The sequence below is a fragment of the Panicum virgatum genome, chromosome 7N (genome assembly GCF_016808335.1).
Source record: "Panicum virgatum strain AP13 chromosome 7N, P.virgatum_v5, whole genome shotgun sequence".
NCBI classification, from domain to species: Eukaryota; Viridiplantae; Streptophyta; class Magnoliopsida; order Poales; family Poaceae; genus Panicum; species Panicum virgatum.
Genome location: NC_053151.1, coordinates 27,360,502 through 27,381,392, shown reverse-complemented (window position 1 = coordinate 27,381,392; position 20,891 = coordinate 27,360,502). Strand labels below are relative to the sequence as shown.

Below are 20,891 nucleotides of genomic sequence, written 5' to 3'. Positions count from 1 at the left end.
CACAGCAATTCTCTTTCTATGGACATGTATATGCATGGAATTAACACATGCGACTCTTAGTAGCTTATAAGGTACGGCGACGGTAGCCCGAGCCGGTGCCCAAGTCACCGGGCCCTGGGTCCGCCGGTGTTTACAGTTAAACTATGTAATAAGTTATTTTTTAATTGAATTTAATGCTCCATATATACATCTGAATATTCGATATGATGGGTACTGTAAAAAAAAATTAGAAACTAAACAGGGCTGAAGTTCGTTTCCGCGGGCTTTGGCTCACTGGATGCGACGGAGGACCAGTTAATGATGGTATGAAGTAGGTAATTAGCATATATTAAGTGATATTAGTGTTTTTCTAAGGTGATTAAGGTTTCATAAGATAAACTAAGAACTATTAAATATATTCATATAAAATAAACATCATAACGATAGTTGTAAATAATATTTTATCTTATATGACACTTCCTCGTGCGGGCAACTAAACAACTTCTATCTATAGTCTGGCTAGATGAATACAGACAACCAATCAATTAGAGGGGTATTGCATCCACTGAACCTTACGGAGCTAGGCTCACCGGGAAACAATCAGGCCCTTACTAACTCCCAGTCTAACAAAACTATCTCTCCGTCTAAAAAAACAAGTCATTCTAAGATTTAAATTTTTGTCTAAAAAATAAATCACTTTACCCTATTTAGAAAGTACATGCGCATATAAGAATCAACTACTACTAAATATGAAGAAGAATTTTACAATACTTGGAGAGGCGTTGGGAGGCATTCCATGTGTCTATGATTTGTGGGCCCAGAAGAGGGAAAGTGTTGGGAGGCGTCAAAGATGAGGCGTTGGGAGGCGTTAGTTGTGTCTATGGTCAGTGGGTCTATAGGTGCTGTAATGCCTCCCGATGCCTCCAAAGTTAAGAGGGAATAAGAGAACATCGTATTCATCTAACCCTAAACACCACAGCGACTGGGGGCCGATGGCGAGACTCCAGGCCCTTGTCGCCGATCACCTCGGCCCACACCGCCGCCTCACCCCCCCCCCTCTCCATCCCCTTCGTGTCCTCTGACCCTGGCCTTGCCGTGGTCACCGCCGCCCTCTCCTCCGACGCCTCCCGCGCCGTGCTAGCCGTCGGCCCAGTCACCAGGGCGCCCGTCGACCGCCTCGACCGCGCACCGCCTCGACCGCTGACCGCCTCACCGCTCACCGCCTCGACCGCCTCACCGCTGACCGCCTTGCCCCGTGTGTTGGGAGGCCGCCGGGGGCGTGGAGGGAGGCAGCGTCCACGAGGCCGGCAGGAGAAACCCGGAGGGAGCTAGGCAAGCGTGCTGGACGAGGACGCCGGGAGCGCGGACTGGGCGAGGCGAAGCCACGCCGTCGGCGGCGGGGTCAGCGCCCTCAACAGGGCGGCGCGGGGCGGGCGTCCAGGGAGGGCACGGCGCGGTGCAAGCGTCCGAGTATGGCGCAGGCGATGGCGGGGCGAGCGCCCGTCACAGGGCGACGCGGTGCGAGCGTCCGGGGAGGGCGCAGGCGATGGCACTCCGTCGGCGGCGGGGCGAGCGCCGTCACGGGTCGTCGCGGGGCGAGGGTCAGGGAGGGGCGGACCGGCGGAGGGCGAGCGTCGTCACTCATGGGGGGCGAGCATCCAGAGAGGGAGGGGATCGGATGATTCCTTTTTTATTTGAGGATGCGCAATGACAAGAATGCCCTTTGAACAATAAACTCAACAAATAAACTTTTTTTGCAGAGGTATTGGAAGGCATTGGAAAGTATTGCAAAGTATTTCCAAGCATGATAAAAGAGCTCAAACATGAATAATAAATAGGACCGAGCACGATCATTTTATCTTCTTGTTAATGTATTCTGGAATCTCTGCAATGACTTTTGGAGCCGAGGGAGTAGCTGGCTGCCTTAGCTCTTTATAAAGAAAGGTCTCTGCTTCCCTGCTTGGGCCTACCATGTGATGAATCTGTCCCGTTGATCACTGCCCTTGTCGGGAAGGCTCCTACTCTTTCCCTACATCCCCGTGTTCATCCTGGTCAACCAGCCCAACCAAAGCCCAAAGGTGGATCAGGATGTCCGGAGTAGCGGTGCTGGCACCAGCTCTCTCCGCCGGGACGGCATGGGAGAAGCTCTTCTCCTTCCTACGGGCATTCACCTTGGTACCCTCATCGTCGTCATGGGTGGCCATGGATCTGGAGGACCTAAGGAAGCTGGAGAGAACCACACGACGGATCCTGGCAACCCTGCACGACGCTGAGGAGCACTGGAACATCCGGGAGGAATCCACCAGGCTGCGGCTCAGGGAGCTCAAGGAGCTGGCGGAAGACATCGAGGGCGTTGTTAAGGAGTATGAGTATCAAGCCGGCCGCTGTAAGATGGAGGCCCTCAAACAATCAACCAGATATCACTTCACCGGCAAGCGCAAGCGCCACGAGGTTACTTTATATACCACCTCACAGAAATTTATTTATTGAAAGTTTTGTTCATTCTTGTGTCTTTGAACTCGCTCTAATCTAGTATATTTCTATTCATGTTAATTTGCACAAAAGGTTTCTGTTCTGCTTGGTTTTTTCATCACAAAATCATATTTGGCTTCTTATTGTTGCATTAATAACTATAAAATGGATCTATCAAAAAAATAACTATAAAATGGAAGTGTACATTAATGCTGGTTAAGCTTTTCTTCTTTCTTGATCAAAACAGGAAAATGAGACAGACTCCGGCGACACTGGTGTCGTACAGGTTCCATATGAGTTCCTTTCTCGAGTAACCAAAATAACAGAGAGATTTGACGAAATCAAGCATTTCTCAACCCATTTCAGTTTATCAGAGGATGATGGAGAGAGACTGCTCACTCCTGATGTCAGTAGTCTGAGGCATACCACCTCTTGTGTACTTGAGAAGGGGATTCTTGGGCGAGACAAAGATATAGATATAATTGTGGAGAAAATACTGTCTGGGGAAGGGGAAAATAATGGAGGAAGGCATGTATCCGTCATGGCAATTGTTGGTACCGGAGGATTAGGCAAGACAGCGCTAGCACAACTTGTGTACAACGACCCGAGAGTGCGCCAGTCATTTGACAACCATGCTTGGGTTTATGTGTCTGAGAATTTCGATGTCAGTACAATAACAAGGGACATCATCAATTCATTAACGCAAGGGGCATGCGATTTTACAGAACTTTCTGACCTTCAGGAGAAACTGGCCGATGAGATGAAGGATAAGAGAATTCTACTTGTGTTGGATGATGTACAGAATGAGCGAGGAGACTGCTGGGAATCATTGTGTCTGCCTATGTGTTTTGCAAGGATTTGTAAAATCATATTAACCTCTCGGAGCGAGGAAGTTGCCAGACTAGTGCAGACAATGCCTTCCCATCGCCCAAGCTGCTTAAGTATTGATGAGAGCTGGTCCTTGTTCAACCAAGTTGTATTTCCTAATCAAGCGTTTGACGCTCCAGCAAATCTGATTGAGATTGGGAAGAACATTGTTAAAAGATGTCAGGGACTGCCGTTAGTAATTAAGACACTAGGAAGCATGTTACGCCATGAAACAGATGAAGATAAATGGGTAGATGTCTTGGAAAATGAGCTGTCGCACTTGGAAAAATCACATTACGAAGTTTACCATCATTAGAGTTGACTTACAAGCATATGACCATATTACATATACTAAGGTGCTGCATCATTTTCTTTTCTATCAACTGTTTCCAAAATGTAGTTCACTTACTAAGTTGATGGTGTTATCAAAAAGTATTTCGCTTTGTGCAATGTGATAGAGAATAAAATTGGACATGTGTATATCAATGATTTAGTTCAGTCATCCATCTTGTTCCATGCCTACAGTGAATACTACTGGTTGCCATGATCTTAGATGATTTGAAAGAAGTGCATCAACTGATGGAATTCTGCATATATATATATATATATATATATATATATATATATATATATATATATATATATATATATATATATATAGACACACACACACACCCACCTTATAGTTCACATCCGTTGAGATTCTGGTTACACCACATCCTTTTCAGGTCACCACTGTGGTAGCGGAATATAATGCAAGTATTTAAATTCCAGAAGCATAATTCTAGAACTGTAAGAAGTTGCAGGCCCCTTTGCTTCCTGTCATGTCGAGGCATTTCATACTTCGTTTACCACTTAATATTTGGGGTGGTACAATAATGTCATTTATAATCTTCAAACACTAGATTAAATTTTTTTATGTACAATTTCAAATAGGCATTTGATTGGTATTGGGCACCTAGCCACCCAATTAACCTTGATAGTTTGCCTCAAAGTGCATATCAGTAGATGTGGTTGCACGGTTGAAATGAGATCTTCGGAATATTAAAAAAAAATTAGAGGTTTTTATGGTTCACCTAGGGGAAATAATGGTTTTCTATCTAATCTAACCGATCAATTCTTGCATATAAACCACGTAGGGGAAATTATTTATTGCAAATTCATCTTCTGTGAGATGCTTAACTGAGTACAGAGTGTCATGTTTCTGAATCCCCACTTATAGATGCTCTTTAGAAAAATGTTGGCATAATAAGAAATGTCAGATTTATTAGTTACCACAACCTTCACTAGTAAAAATGTGCCCATCCGCGACATTTTCCTTGTGATGTTCTAAATTTCATCATTGAATAATGCCTATCTATAACGAAATTTTATGGTTCGTCGTTAATTATTGGTGACGAAGCACTTGCACTTCAAATTTACGATAAACGTAAAAAAATCACAGAAAAACAAATATTTTTGTCACGGGTCATTTGTGTCATCCATATTACCCACTTGTGACGTTCCAATATTGAATTGTGACAAGGCTGGATCATCATAGAACCATTCAGCATCGATGACGAAATAAAATTGATCATAAGTTTGACTATTGTAACACCATTTCTGACACTACAACAGCGTGAGGCCGTTCTGGTCTGTTCCAGGGTCTGGGTCTGGCGAGGCTTGAATTCAGTGACTGAGCTGAGCAATCTCTGTTGTTCACGTTCACTTGGGCCATGTTGCGTGATAAGATGTGTAATGTGTTCCAAGTTATGCATGGCTGTGTTTAGATGCAGGGAAAAGTGGATGCGAAAAGTCACATCGGACACTGTAGCAATTTTCGTTTGTTTGTGGTAATTGTTGTCCTAACATGACCTAACTAGGCTCAAAAGATTCGTCTCGTCGTGTACATCAAAACTATGCAATTAGTTTTTTTATTTACCTACATTTAATGCTCTATGCATACGTCATTTGCTATATTTAATATTTCGATGTGATGTCGATGTGATGGAAAGTTTGGAATGGGGGGGAGTTTTTTGGAAACTAAGGCTATCTCCAACCATTCCCCACATCCAACTCCCCTCAAACGTACTATTTACTATATTTTACTACCTCCCTCCAAAAGATTCCTCCCCCTATAGCTCCTTCTCTCCAACCATTCCCCCCATATCTATTCCCTCTATATACTATCACTCATTAACTAACTATTTATTTATCGTTTTTGAATTTAAAAAAATCATACAATATTTGTACTGTCATAATACGCATTATCATCATGTTACGGAATTCAAACGAGATTAATATTATAAAGAAACGATGTGATTAGAATATAGAGGGAGTTTCAACTCCCTCTATATTTGAGGGGAGGAGCGAGCTCCCCGGACACGGGGGGCACGGATAGGGGGCGCCGTTGGAGAGGGTAGCGGGAGTACTGTGCACCGAATATAGGGTGAGGGGGACCTTTAGCGTGTATCGTTGGAGCAAGCCTAAACACAGCCCATAGCGTCTAGGTCATGAAAACTGTAAGGAAACAAACAGTGCCTATGTCCAAATTCCTGCCTGCACCAGGCTTTTCGGGCACAGATTGAAAGGTTGTACTATATAGCATTATAGCTAGATAGTTGCTCCTTGCCCTCGATCTCCTAGGGCTTTTTGTTTTTAAGAAGCTCAACCTTCTCACATCGTCACTCCCCTGACCCCTCCCTCCCTCTTTGTCCGTCACCTCACACGGTTCGTCTCCTATTCGTCGCCGCGGTGGTACTCGCTCGTGGCCGGGTTTACATCTAGACGACGCCATGCGTGTGTTGCGCGCCGTCGAGGCCTGGCCGCCAACGGCAGGCGCCTCCCGGGCGGCATCACCGTCAAACTCAACCTCGTCGACGAGAACGGTGAACGCAAGAACCCATCATAATAAACCCTATTCGACCGACATGACAAATTCTGCAACCCACGGTACAATTCGTTCAGTTGGCTCCTGAGGGGTGCAAAATTCCAGCATAAACAAAAGAACTAAGTTGCACTAATTTCTGAACTATCGACTATGGTCAAAGATTCAGTGGGTAAAGATCCACAGGGATCATTCGAGTTACTGCTGAATTTAGAAACTTTCCATCTATGACACCTTCAGAGACAGCGAAACAAGGCTCCAGGTTCACAATCTTACTTTGGCAGCGGCTTCCTTGATTTGCTCGATCGTGAACACCCCAAAGAAGCTGTCATCTACGACTGCGTTTATTGCAGCGTAGGCGACATCATCCACGCTCACAGGGGGTGCAAGGACTAGGTCAGAAGCAGGCAGTGAACTCAACGGGGTGAAGTTTTCAACCGAGGAAAGCAGCTTCTCTAATGGTTCTCCGACAGTGTCGAGCGGTATCTCAAAGCCATTTACTTTCCTTTTACCGTAAATAAAGCCTGGCCTCAACACAACACCTGTAGAAGATAAAGAAAAGTAGGTTCAAAAGATGACAAGATGTATAAATTTAGAGAGAAAATCTGAGGATAATGTTGTGAAGTGTTTCTAACCTGAGCCTGGGTATTTTGCGAGGACTTCAGACTCAGCCTTTCTCTTACCCGTGACGTATCCCGAGGTAAGAAGAAAGGATGGAAGATTGTAGTCATGAACAGAGTTAGTTACTAAGCATAAGCTCATGGCTCAAGATTGTAGTCATGAATATGCTTAATTGCTTATTATATGCTCTTTTATTTATAAACAACCCCAAAGGAAAGGATAAGGTAACACAATAATCCACCTCATGTCATTCCTTGAGAAGATTAAACTAAGAAAGCAATCTCTAACCAAATACTGTAACTTAAACTTTGATAATTAAAAGTTGCAGATAACCAGATCCCCGTAGCTCAAATTCTGATGAAACTAAAGGTCGATATGTTGGTCGCACTAAGTAGACATGACTTTAGAAAAAAAAAAGCAACTAGGTTTCTTACCATCTTTCTTTAGGTTCATATAATTGTTTTATGACAGTCAGGTTCCAACATTTAAGTGCCAACATATAGTAATTTACATTACCACCAAACTATTACAAATAGTTGTCAAAGCAGGATTTTTATACCCCTACCTGGGGGTTGGGGGGGGGGGGGGGGGGGTTGGCGGCAGTGACATGAGCCAAATCACATTGGTGCCAAATGCATAGCCCCATAAAAGAAAAATAAAGTGTCTTTCTATGTAGCTGTTTGAACAATCTTAGTCAACTCACGTCAATCTCCTAAATTGCCAATATAGAACGTAGTTGCATACAAATTGGCGTATCATTGTCATAGGACATTACATAATACTTACCATATTCTTTTGCAGCATTTACTGCTATGATATTTGCCTCACCATTTATCCTTTTCATTTGTTCTTCATTGCCAAATCCTCCAAGGGTGGACACAACAGCAGTAGCTCCAACCAATACTTCATCCCATCTTGCGTAGAAAACATCTCCTACATCACATTAAGATGCTTAAATTAAATACTAGAGTGCCACACAACATTTAAATCATAATCTCTAAAAAATCGATTATCAGACCATGTGGGTCTGCCACATATTTGCAGGACAAGTTTGTAACAGGAAATTCAGTCTCAGTTGCACTTTGTTAAACCATTTGTTTTCACAAATAAAGAGAATTGTAATAAGCCAGTGAGCAAGGCCAAAATAAAGACACAATATATTTATGTTTACATTATTTTGCAATAGCCAATATATGTCAAAAACAAGCATGACGGTGACATCAATACATAATGTATTTCTTACAGAACAGCTATTGCCCTAGATGAGGAATTTTATTATTTAATTATTTCCATTCTCCATTCAATTGTATGCCCAATCACTTGGTAAAGGTATAATTTGGGAGACCTAACAAGTAAGGGAATTAAGTTAACTAACCTGAGGGAGCTAAAGCTAATCACCAAACTTGCCACAACATATAATATCATAAGCGTACCTGCTTGCCAATTTACTTGATCAATCCAGGAATCAAAGTAAGATACTAAGATGGTCTTCCTGACCTGCCCATCAACACAAAATGAAGCAGAATGTGTAAATGTCACCACAATGCAGGTTTGGTACCCAAAAACACTACAAGGGTAACCTTTCATGTTTCATTGGCATACAGATTAATGACCATGAACTCGGGTCGTTAAATTTGGTAAAATAAAGGGGCCGCTGAAGAAATCAATAGATGGGAGTCAAAACTTAAAATTATTGAATATATTCTGGAATGTGGAAACTGCAACTGCTTCATAGTGAATTGATTTCCATATCAGTTTAGTCGCTTCTCATACAAGAGGAAAAGAGGTACCTGCTCAAGCTCACAATCTCAATGCCTTCAGAAACAGCAGCTTTGCAAATCGCAGAGCCAACGAATCCACTTCCGCCCAACACCACAATCTGCAACCATAGAGAAACACTTCAGAACGGTGAGGAAAAACCGGCTTAACCTGACAAATGCTGAAATGGTAGAGACTTCAGCTGCTCAAATACGTAGTACATGCCTTCTCGGTCTTCACATCAGCGACAATATCGATCGGGGTGGAGGAGTAGTCCTCCCTGACATCCGACGCGGCGAACGTGCACTTGGTACGGAGCCTGCGCGACCAAGAGAAACCATGTCACCACGAAAACTTTGAGGGAGAGAGGAGGGGGAGGGGAGGGGAGGGGAGGGGAGGGAGGACAAGATAACCTAGAGAATGGGGACGCGGCGGTGGGGGCGGGAGCCGCGCGGACCGACGCCGCCGCGGCTACCGCGGGCGGGCACCGGCGAGGGGAAAGGGGCGAGCTGGCCGGCGCCGGCGGCCGGACGAGCAGCGGCGAGGGGGCCATGGGCTCTGCCGCTCGATGGGGCTGGGGCTGGGCTTGCGGAGGTGTGAGAAGGCGAGTGCGCGACGCCGGGAGCGGCCGGAAGGTGGTGGTGGCGCAGGGCACGCCCGCGTGGGGGGCGGTGGGGCTGCCCCGTCGTCCCCGGTGGCTGTGGGGCTGCTGCCTGCTGGAGCTGGAGTGAGGCGTCACGCTGCCACGTCGCCCGCTTATTTTTCCTGTGGATCTTTTTGTGCTCAGCAAACGGCGAATCGAAACGGGAAAAGCGTGACGTACTGTCCAGATCCCGATTGGACGGCTCGGATGTTGCGATGCTGTTTAGGGGCCGTTTAGTTGCCAAACCAAATTTTCTTGGTGTCACATCAACAGTTTGAACAGATATCGGGAGGGTTTTTCAGACACTAATTAAAAAATTAATTTTAGAACTCATCTGAAAACCGCGAGACGAATTTTTTGAGGCATTTGACCGCATCATTAGCATATGTGGGTTATTGTAGCACTTATGGCTAATCATGCACTAATTATGTTCAAAAGATTCGTATCGTCGTGTACATCCAAACTGTGTAATTAGTTTTATTGTTTAACTACATTTAGTGCTCTATACATGTATTCAAAGAGAAAAACACAAATTTCGAGGTGAAAATTTTTGGGAACTAAACTCCCCCTACGTATTTGCAACGAACTCAGCGTCCGGGCATGCCGACAGGAGATTGACAGGCCGGGAAATGGAGACCACTCATGTCTGAAGCGTGAATCTTCGGTATATTATTGTAAAGTTATTCTAGAATTCAAATTTTGTTTTAAATAACAAGTCATCTTACACTATTTCAAAAGGCAAACATGGTCATTGTTGTCTTGTTATTTTGTTTTAAAAATTTTAAGATGACTTGTTTGTTTTTTAGAACAGAGTATTCAACAAACTATGTACAGCGCTGCACAATCGTCTAATGAATGAATAATGATGATTGTGCATAAACAACCAAAATTTTTCAATACAGGAAAGAATGACTTACAGGATATCTACACAACATAAATCTAATCAGACAAATCAATAAAAAATGGAATCAGCATTATCTGCTTCAGTAATAAGGTAGAATCCTGGCTCGGGCAGCCTTTCTAGTCCTCAGATTGTGCTTGCCTGCCCTTGAAATCAGACTTTAAATCTTCAGGAGTCCTCGGCTGCTCAATTGCTGGCTGCGCTGCAGCAGCCGAAAGCAGCTAGCCGCAGCCAGCAGGCAGCTAGCTGCAGCCGGAAGCAGCCTGCTGCTCCAGCCGAACGGAGTGAATACAACAACTTGCTCTCCTTCAGGAAGTTCCAAGAACAGCTTTTTAAACAGTCTGTCACATCAACCTTCTGTATTGTACTCTTCTTATGACACCTCTCCATTGAACTTAGTTCAACGAATTGAATCTGTAAGACTGCACAAAGAACTGAACTCCAACTTCACTAATCCTTTTTCTGGATCTGAGAAGAATCGACCTGCCCCCATAGGGTCTCTGCATAAATCTTCTCATCTTCCTTCCCTTGTTGAGAACAATCAGATAGCTCAGCTTCCTGCTCATCATCTTCATCTGGCACATCTTCATCAGTGTCGTCTGACAAGTCTACAACATCGTTACTCTGCAGAACACAAGCTTCAGCCGCAGCCTCTCGCATGGCCAACCGAGTCGCTGGCCTATCGCACCCCTCGTATCGCGGTGGAGGCACGACAAATGGTAGGGCAATGGCCTTCATACTGTGCCTACTTTCACTTCCATGCTTTGACTTGCCTGGTGGTGGAGAAATAAGTATGATGCCGAGCTCATAGTTGCAAATGTGCAGCCTTGGGCCAGAAGATGCTGATCTGGCTTCGGTAGGATTTGCTTTGGAGGGAGGAGAAAGGAGTTGCCCCCATGCTGCCGGACTGAAATTGTGAGACCCACAGTAAGTCCAGCCGAACAAGTGTCCACCAAATTGCGACTTAAAGCGTCTTTGAGCAACCTGTCATAGAGAATAGTGTCACAATCATAGCTGGAGTTTATGTAAGAAATTGAACTTTTCACTTTTTCAGGCAGCATCATTATTATGCAACAATAACTCAAGGTAAACAGCAGCAAGGAAGTTACATAGGATGCTTCTATCCAAAGGGGGCTTTAGCCCGATTGGTAGGACATCCAGTTGCGAACCTCCAGGTCGGGAGTTAGACTCCCGTGCTTTGCACAAAAAAATCCCCTCGCCTGTTCCTATATCCAAAGCATAGTCTGGGGTCCGGCCTAGCTCACAAGGCGACGGGCCATTATGTATGAGTGGAGACAGAGGTTCGGGAGTTTTCTTGACCTGTGTGAGAAAAGGGCGTACCCAGTGCCGTAGGCTTCCCGCACTGTGCGGGGTCTGGGGAAGGGTTGTGCCAGGATAGGGCACCTGTGTGAGAATGTCTTCTTAATATAATGGCGTGGGGGCGGTCTTCCCCCCAGGTCAAGTTTTTTTTTCTATCCAAGATGATGGTAGACAGCTTATCCAGAAAGGATGAAATCAAGAGCATTAGCCATTAGTTGAACCGTTGAAGCCAAAACTGGACCATTTCTCTAACAGACTATCAATGCCTTCAACCATATAATAGTCTGAAAGAACTGTTGTTGGGTGTCATTTCTTTGCCATTATTAACCTTGGACTATTTTCCAATAATTTCCCAATAACTAAAGAAAGGCCAAGAATATTTAATTCTATGTCATACCCCAAACAAAACATACCTTAACATGCATAGGATGCCCTATCCTGGCATACTGTTGAGGGATTGCATCATGGAATAAGCCGGTTGATCTCAATCTTTGCCATGTTTTCTGCAAAAAGGAATAATGTGAGGTTGGCATGAGAAATAAAGTCATATGCCATAGAGCTCCTACGCAGGGGGCAATCTCAAATTTTAAAGTATTTTAGCACTTGCTTCTCTACAACAACAACATAGCCTTTTTTTCCCAAGCAAGTTGGGGTAGGTTAGAGATGAAACCCGAAAGAAATAAGTTCAAGGTTCAGGCACATTGATAGCTAGTCTCCAAGCGCTCCTATCCAAAGCTATCTCTTTAGAGATATTCCAATCCTTAAGGTCTCTCTTAACCGACTCATCCCACGTCAGTTTAGGTCTACCTCTACCCCTCTTTACATTATCGACCCGCTCAAGAACCCCATTAGCACTTGCTTCTCTAACTAGAAATATATGACTTCCATTTCAATGTGCAGACTTTCCAGATTGAATGTAGTGCACATATGTCATGAGTTCTTATAGATGAATATTTCAATGTCAAAAGAGAATCCACCTCAGGTAGAGAAAGCAAACTCCGGCACAATTGAATTCCACAAGCCCCTTTTTTCACCCTGTCAATTGTTGGAAACAACAGACTGATTGATGGCTTCTTCAGCTCATGCTTTGCTGTCCAGCAACCCCACTAGATAAATTAAGGAACCCTTAAGTGATCATGTCCATCAAGATAAAATATCGCAGTATACAGTAAGCTTCAGGAAACAGTTAAGAATTACCTCTGGATCAGACTCTTGAGAGTCAAAATCCTGATGGAGTCGTTTACCAGTGGCAGACGCAAAGCTTGCAATGAACTGTGGATTAATTGAAGTCCCAATGGATGAAGCACCTATTATATAATTTATTAGAGTAAGAAACCTTAATACGATAACAAATTACAGTAATGGAACATCGATTGTTTTCTCACTGTAGATAAAATCAGTCTCGAGTGTTTCAGGCCACTTGATGTTTGACAATACCTGCTTGAAATCAGTGTAAGTAGAATTAGAAAACGTTGGTTAATATCAGTAAACAGGACATGTAGTATGAACAAGTAACACAAGCATCTAAACGGTCATGAAGTGTAAACCAAGAGACCAAACTGATCAAACGAGAGGAAATAAGCGTAAAGCCGATCTGATTCCTATAATTTACATTTATTTTTCTGTTTTAGGCTCTCATTGAAGGCACCTTTGGAAATTGAAGTGTTTCCTGTGAAATTCTTTCACTCCATACTACTGGCACCAAATTGCATCAAGCAGTGACAGTGAGAAAAAAAATTGAAATGTAATATTGGTTGCTTGACTCCGTGCAGAAAAGTTAAACGCTTAGTGCAAAGGCATTCGAAATCGAGAATTGGAAAACTTGCTCACAGATGGTGACCAAAAAAAGGTTTTGAGTTATATCAATCAGCTTCATACCACTATTAGTCATTTAGTCTTTCAGTAAGTATACCCACTGATTTCAACAAAAATATTAAATCGGCTTAACAAACCTTAGTTCAGTTTATAAATTATATGCTTTCGTCAACATAATTTAATCATATAAAATTGCAAACCTCTTCTAGCCGCCAAAGTCCAAGGCACCGCTTCACGGATGCTATAAGTGAGCACAGTGGTGGGATAAGCTCGCCGCAGATCAGCCCTGAAATTCGAGAAAACTCTGGACCCTGGATTTCATTGAAAGCGTTTAGGATACACATGGAGAAGTTTCACAATAGTACCGCAAACTTAAGAAAAAAGGTCTCTTAGAAACTTTCTGATGTACCTTCGATACATACAGAAGCAATTGCGCTTTTGTATTAGTTACTCCGAATGCAGCCTCCAAGGCTTCTCTAGGGTAGATAAATCCAGAGAAATTGAATAATCCTGAGTCACTGAGGGGAGCTACCCACTTAGCAACCTCTCTAGGCAAGAAACCAAGTTGGACAGAACCTGCTTGAGGACATTGGTCATTGTTAATTACAAGATATAAAGGTAGCAATTTGTTATTTTGCACTGAGCAATGAAACACAACAAGCTTTTGGAAGTGGATCCACATTCAGCAAAATACATATTTTGAGCTATACATACCTTCCTCAGAAAATTTATCCAGATCACCAACAAGTACACTCACAGCATTTGCATCTGCAGGTATATTTGTGTTCCTCTTCAAGATCACTTCAGTAGTTCCATGCATATTCTCACGGCATTTTCCAAGAAATGCAGACAAGGCTCTCAGTTGAGACCCAGCATCTGATGGCATGTGAAACCGATGGGATAGGCCAACTACAGATGTTTGAACACAACCAACAAACGCTCTATGTGCAGATTTTCTGTGCAAAATATGTTTCTCCTGCAACAAAAAACAATGGATAGTGGTTAGTTACAAAATAGGGCATCACAGATAGGATAATTCTATTCTAACTGAAGCAGTGGCTAGTTTTGAGTTTAGGTTAAGTTCACTTAGGCCAAAGTGTATCTTCCTTAGGAAGTACAGAACTTGTAAACAGTATATTGTTTAGTACAAAGCATTCACATGTTTAATATTCTTGCTGAAAGGGCTAAACTACAAAAAAAAAATGTTGTAGTATATTAGTAAGATTAAACTTACTGAAAGGAAATAATTAGACTCCAAATAAGGAGGACTCCGTGTGTGTATGCCTGGTAATGAAACGATGAGGTAGCCACCAGCTCCCTCAAAATCGTACTTAGCAATCTCATTTATCCAATATGCCTGACTAGGGACTTCATTGACCATGGACGCTATGAATGACACTAATTGAGCAGCAAAATCAGAATTTTGGTCCTCAGCTGTACCAAAAAGTGCAGCATAGTCCAGGGATGTCCCACGAGGAAAGTCTTGCCACCACACTGTATTTGTTATGAGATGCCACTGCATAAATTAACCTTTAGCAAATACCGTGGGTTCATGGCAACACAAACTAACAAGAGAAAACATGTTTTTGGGCAAGGATGCATAGAGGCCAAGCTAAGCATTTGAAAGAAGCAAAAAACTGACCTGCCTTGGAATGAAGTTAGCTGAAGTAACAACAACACGCATACTGTCTTCCCTTTGTAACACTATGAGCTTTGGATGGTGGCATGCAACACCTTGCTTCTTTCTATCCTTTCCTTGCTCTCCACGGGATGAAGAAGTTGCGGCAGTGTAACTCCACTGTGTGGTTCAGCTCGCCTGTCAGACAGAGATCCAATACGCGCAAGGCGATTCAAGAAGAATGTGCTCCCATCTGAATAGCAGCCCTCACTATGATGCTGCTCTTCATTGCCACTGCTACATCCTGTTCGCTCTTCATTGTCATCATCGCATCCCTTATTCCCTTGACACAACTCAGCATCAATATCGCCGCCTTTTGCAACAGCAGGGTGGTATTCCCACTTCTCCTGGTCAAGATTGCAATCATCTTGCGGCAAATTCTCCTCAGAAACGGGATTGGTTGGGTTCTCCAGGCACAATTCACCAGCGCCATCCTGCCTCCATTCTTCCACTCCAGCATCTGCGCTGACATTTCCTGGACAACTCGAATCCCTCAAGAAAGAAAGGGGATCTTCGCTCTCGGAGATCGCCCTGAGCCGCTTCCGCAGCGACTCGGCCCCAAACACAGGCCCCTCCTGGCAGGACCCTGGCGCCTCAGCCGCACCGCCCCCACCCCCTTCGCATGAAACGAACCTCTCCACCACGAGCCCGTATCTGGCGCCGTGCCATAGCACCGAGACCTCGTCACCGACGGCCAGCTCGGCGGGGGTCCTCGCGCGGATGGACCGGCCGTTGACGCTCGGAGCTCCGCCGCCAGAGAAGCGGTGCGTGAGGCGAAGGGCGCAGCCGGATGTGCTGAGCAGGAGGTCGCGGGCGCGTGGACGACGGGGGCGGGCGAGGAGGAGGCGAAGGCGGTGGCCCCGGCGGCGGGAGGGGGAGAGGGAGTAGAGGCGGTCGGAGCGCAGGAGGAGCAGGGCGGAGGCGGGCCCCACGAGGCGGAGGTGGAAGTAGCCCAGGCCGCCGGAGGTGTAGTGGTGGTCGTGCTGCGGCGGTGGCGCCGCCGCCATCGGAGGTGAGGCGTCAGGGGGCGGGAAGGAGGGGCCCGCCAGACCGGGACTGCCGGACTGGATTGTATCCGATCCCGCCATTTATTTTGAAGGAGTGGGTGATATTTACTTTCTCCCTCAGAAAGAATAACGAATTCTGGAGCAAGACGAGCTCGAGAAGCGGAGGGGATTTGATCGTAAATAAAAATAGAATGGAGAGGAATAACGGATAAGGGAGGTACTGGATTGCAATAATGTCCTCCTCCTTGCGAGGGAAGGAGGTGCCGACTTGATAAGTTCTTCCTTCCCTTGCAAGATTTGTCAGGCTCTGTTAAGTGGGAACATTTCTTCAAGTTGCACAAGAAGATTACAGAGATGAACCCTAAAAAAAGATTACAGAGATGAACCCTAAAAAAGATTACAGAGATGATGTTTGACTACTGTAAAAGCTCGTCAGAATTAAGCACTCTGTGTAAACAAATTTAAATCTCAAGGCCTCTATTCTATAATAATAATTCAAATAAATCTCAAGGCATCTATTCTCTGATAATAATTCAATTAAATCTCAAGGCCTTTATTCTCTGATTAATTCAAATTTCTAGGTCCAGAATCAAATAATCCACAGAGAATATGCACCCTACTTATATATTCTTATTATACAGGTAATCCCACTAGCAGCAATCCACTTACGACAGCCCCATCATCTCAATTATTTCTAATTTACATTACATGTTTGCCCTCTACCGTACACGTGAGCCACTGTAGTTTTGAGCAGGTTAATCTACAAGCCTTCATTTTTAGACATGTTCCCCGTGGTGTTCTTCAGTTAACAGGGTGATTACTCCTGTTTAGGAGAGGAATGCTTTACTTGTGCCACACAGCATATCTGTCTCCAGAGGCCGCCAGCCTCCACTCTGGCTCACTTGGGCACCATGACCCATCTCCGATCTTCATGCACAACTTCTCATCGATGATTGCAGAGTACAGGTCTGACTTCGCCTCCAATATTTTGACTGACGAACGGCTATGTATGTCTTGGCATTTTCTGATTTGCATCTGGATAAAAACCATATCCGGGATTCGTCATTAGTTGTGTGGTGACCCTTCTTTCTCAAATGTTAGAAATTTCTTATTTCCTCTGTTCTTTGTAAAATATTTTCTCCGATTAATGAACAGCAGAGCTCCTGCTGGTTTTCTTTAATGAAAAGGCATCTACGGAAAGGAAGGGTCTGATACAGAGGTACAAGCAGCATACCAGTTTGGCAATTTCCTCATGGAGTGACAATCCCTGGTCATAGAAGTGATCATAGAACACCGCAGGGATGCCAGGGTGGGTGAGTATATATGCATGTCCCTAAAAGACCATCAGATATATATGTGTCAATCAGCAAGTGGAGTACTAAAAAAAATAACAGAAAGCTGATATAAAATACATGACTTGGTGAGTGACTATGCTGATAAAAAAAAATCAAATTTTAGAAGTGTCATAAGCTGTTAAAGTTGTTACCTATGAAATTAAACTTTATGAGATTATAATAGTCAGCGGTGGAACCAGAAACCTTTTTTTTCTTTGTTAGGGGCCCAGTAGTCAAAACGAAGAATTAAAAGAGTCACTATACCTCCATAATATGATCAGATGGAAAAGGCCAATGACCCTGAAATAGTGAGCATTTCTATTAGCACATGAATACTTGGCACATGTTAACACAGCTAAGCTGGTGCAGACCAGAGAAGGATGACAGGACTATTATACCTGAGTTGACCCTGTGTCATGATTTTCAATAAATGTAACTGATCTCGAAGGCCACCATCCCATCACACCAGGTGGCTTTCCTTCCGGATCTCTCAACCGCCACAACTCTCCTTTGACAGCTTCCTGATAGAAACAGCATTAATACTCAGATGAATCACTAAAGAAAATTGTTTGCTCCTGCAGTGGAATTTCATTCCTGACCTGAAGAATACCCTTTGTTGTGAAATCAAATGCAGCGCAAAGTCCTCCAGTGCTATCTATCCAATTAATGATCCTCTGCCTGTGGTTATCTGCCAGGAAAAAGAAACTTGAGTATACTATACTAAACAAGAAAACATTCAGAACAAGGCTAGGAAACATGCTTCAAATTTGAGGAAGCAGTTTTGACACTTCATTTGGTTCATATTGAGAAAGACAATCATATTACTTCCCTGAATTTGCAACTGTAAATTAGCCACAACATGTCAGGCATAGCTTCTAGAGTCGGCGGCCAGGAGTAAAGCAATTGAAGACACAACCATGACAACAGATAATAATATACAAAGGAAAATCTTTGATTGAAGAAAATGTTTTAGATTGTAGCAATAGTCATAATTCAATGCAATAACTATTCACGCCTGCATGCTTAGGCCAGAGCATCACTAACTAAAGTAATCAGTAAGAATGTTATTATAAATCTCTTACCCTGATTGTAGTTCAATCGGTAATCAGGGGGGCTATATTCACAGCTATCCCAGTATTCTCCAACTGCAAAAAGAGGTTTTGATTCCTCAATATATTCTTTCACAAACTTTGCTGCATAACTGCACTAAACAAAAGAGGTTGACGAATCAGCATGTTAGCAATGCCAAGTATTAGGTTGGCATATAGTTTATTTCTTTCACAGTGGATACTACTCTAGCCAGTAGACTATTTACCCTTTCGTGAAATCAAAGCGGAAATCTTGAAAACCAACAGATCTCCTGAGCCAGATCAGCCATTCAATAATATCTTTCCGTACAAATGTCTGTGTATGATCTATGTTGGGAACCCCATCAAAGTTATCCCCAGTGCTCTTGTTTCCCTGATAGCGAAGATGCATCAAAGTTATGTACGGCTTTAGAGTAGAAAATATGCATCAAGATACTGTGCTAAGTAAAAGGTCAAAACAGGAACAACTCGACTAAATTACCTTCCCACCAGAACAAGATGTAACAGCATGTTCATCCCATGATATTGGGATGCCATCATATCGATTATACATGCCATTGGACCCTTGAGTAGTCCCAATTCGGTGGTTGATAACAACATCTGCCATAGCCCTTAGATTATGCTCATTCATTTTATGAAGCAATGATTTCAGCTCTGACAGAGAACCATAACAAGAGTCAAGGCAGTACAGGTTCTGTGGTAGATAGCCTGCGAAAGAACATGTCAGGCCTCATATCTTTGAACTATGCTTCATGTACAAGAAGATGTTGACTAGCTTAGCTTACCTTCTCGAGATAATGACTGAGTTGGTGGAGGAAGCCATGCTGATGTAAACCCAGATTCTGCCAGATCAGTTACTTTTTCCTCTAACATACTCCACCAGTTATGCTTATTGGATTCCCAGTTAAAAGCCTAAAATATAGCCGAAGGGAAATATGTAAGAAAGCATAGCCTAAGTCATGTTGCTTGCTAAAGTCATGCAGGAAATGCTGACATCCACATTCAACAACAATTGATGTTCGAGGAAAAAACATTCAACTATTATCCCAGTAGGTGACCAAAGATAGAAATTCCTTATGACAAAGTATAACTGAGAAGTAACAAATAGTAGAATCATCCTTCATTGCATGGCCAAGTAGTATCTAACTATATTGGAGTGGCTTCTTTATGTGCTTGCGCGACTGAATACATAATTACTCCGCATGAAGAGCAATTCAGTAGCATTTCTAGGCATGAAACTTTGATCCTTAGCATGATAGCAACTTAGCAAGAGACAGGCTTCAGACATATTCTCACCTGGAATAAGATTTCCCTTCCATTCTTGATGATCCCACCTGCCGACAAAATCCACAAGACAGCAACGTAATTTTGTGAAAAAGCTCGGTCAAACTGCCGAGAAACCAAACAGAATGTACGAAGCAATACGTTGAACGCCGCAAACTTAACCACCGGAACATGAAAACAGACAAGGAAACTTAGGAAAGATGCAAGGTTCGGGAATGTACCATTGCGAGCTGCTTGTTCTTCGAATTTATCATCCGAAACCTGCAGAGTTCCACCATTTCAGCACATCGTCAGAACCAGCAGGCCGATCAAGCGCGTCAAGCCGTCAAGAACAGCATCACGACACGGTACGGCACGATACGGGAGCGGAAGGTGGCCGTGGACTCACCATCTGGCCCATCCAAACTCAGACCGAGCTCCAGCAGCCGGCGCGCTCAGCGAGAGACTCCACCGCGCACCGCAACCGACGACGGACCGCCCCTTCACCAAGCCGGTAGATATGTAGCCGCGCGGGTGGGCACGCGCGACGAGGCGCCGCGCTGCCACTTGCGAGCGGCGGTGCCCCCCGGAATCCGCCGCACCCAAACCCGGCGGCGGCCGCGCCCGCGCCCGCGCAAGTGGTGGCGGGGGACCGCCCGCGCCGATCGGATAGGCTCGGCGGCGGGCGGCGGGCTGGGTCTGGAGGCCGGCGAGAATCCGAGAACTACTGGCGATTCGCGGGCTGCGAGCTCCGAATTTGTTCGCGCCGCTGCTGATCTGGTGGGAAAAGAATCGGCTTAGCTTTGCTTGCACCACTCGGCTTCAATCTGGTTCTGCACTCCTGATTGACGAACGAGTGTGGCAGAACAGAATCTGCGATTGCGGGGTGCGGATGCCGGATGGGAATTTGCCAATGATTTGGGGACGAACATTAGTCAAAAAGGAAAAAGGAAAAGGTCAAAGGGATTGGGGAAGATGGGTTGGAAGATGATGCCCATCATCTGGCCCATAGTCTAGATTCGTGGATGGGCCAAACCAAGCCCGTCTCGTCAAACCCGGTTTAGCCCATACCGACATGCAAGGCCCCCAATGTAAAATGTAAAGAGCCGGTCGGGCCTAATTCAGCCCATACGGCACGTGATGCATCGGTTCGCGAAGAAAACGTGAAGCATCCAGCAACCTTGTGAGTTGTGTCAGTGAACGGGCACGCGACTTGTGTGTGTCGCAATCTGAAAACACTCCTCTCTTCCACTAGCAGAGGGAGCAACCGAGTAGCTGT

At 44.4% G+C, this 20,891-nt stretch overlaps 2 protein-coding genes and 2 pseudogenes across 2 annotated transcripts; 1 reads left to right on the top strand and 3 right to left on the bottom strand.

The window, feature by feature from the left end:
• Positions 1 to 1,939: 1,939 nt before the first annotated feature.
• On the top strand, positions 1,940 to 3,828 carry LOC120683030 (putative disease resistance protein RGA4). Its single transcript, XM_039965043.1, has 2 exons — positions 1,940 to 2,430; positions 2,699 to 3,828. Exons 1-2 carry the CDS (start codon positions 2,068 to 2,070, stop codon positions 3,632 to 3,634), a joined length of 1,299 nt encoding a protein of 432 aa, XP_039820977.1. The 5' UTR covers positions 1,940 to 2,067; the 3' UTR covers positions 3,635 to 3,828.
• Positions 3,829 to 6,188: 2,360 nt separating this feature from the next.
• Positions 6,189 to 9,327, bottom strand: LOC120681459 (annotated as a pseudogene).
• Positions 9,328 to 10,557: 1,230 nt separating this feature from the next.
• LOC120681458 lies at positions 10,558 to 16,308 on the bottom strand (annotated as a pseudogene).
• Positions 16,309 to 16,456: 148 nt separating this feature from the next.
• Positions 16,457 to 20,549, bottom strand: LOC120681457 (probable alpha-amylase 2). Its single transcript, XM_039962957.1, has 12 exons — positions 20,022 to 20,549; positions 19,855 to 19,894; positions 19,646 to 19,683; positions 19,135 to 19,261; positions 18,831 to 19,057; positions 18,577 to 18,722; positions 18,344 to 18,462; positions 17,861 to 17,949; positions 17,660 to 17,782; positions 17,526 to 17,561; positions 17,162 to 17,260; positions 16,457 to 16,962 (listed from the first exon to the last, which is right to left on the bottom strand). The coding sequence occupies exons 1-12, from the start codon at positions 20,031 to 20,033 to the stop codon at positions 16,771 to 16,773; spliced, it is 1,248 nt and encodes a 415-aa protein (XP_039818891.1). The 5' UTR covers positions 20,034 to 20,549; the 3' UTR covers positions 16,457 to 16,770.
• Positions 20,550 to 20,891: the final 342 nt, after the last annotated feature.

What these genes read in the sequence shown, in the direction of transcription:
- LOC120681457 (XM_039962957.1), bottom strand. An exon ending in GAAGGGAAATCTTATTCCAG is followed by an intron (nt 19,262 to 19,645) that starts GTGAGAATATGT and finishes GCTATATTTTAG; the next exon opens with GCTTTTAACTGGGAATCCAA. An exon ending in CAACAAAGGGTATTCTTCAG is followed by an intron (nt 17,783 to 17,860) that starts GTCAGGAATGAA and finishes TGTTTCTATCAG; the next exon opens with GAAGCTGTCAAAGGAGAGTT.
- LOC120683030 (XM_039965043.1), top strand. Translation starts at nt 2,068, where the DNA reads ATGTCCGGAGTAGCGGTGCTGGCACCAGCTCTCTCCGCCGGGACGGCA. An exon ending in GCAAGCGCAAGCGCCACGAG is followed by an intron (nt 2,431 to 2,698) that starts GTTACTTTATAT and finishes TGATCAAAACAG; the next exon opens with GAAAATGAGACAGACTCCGG.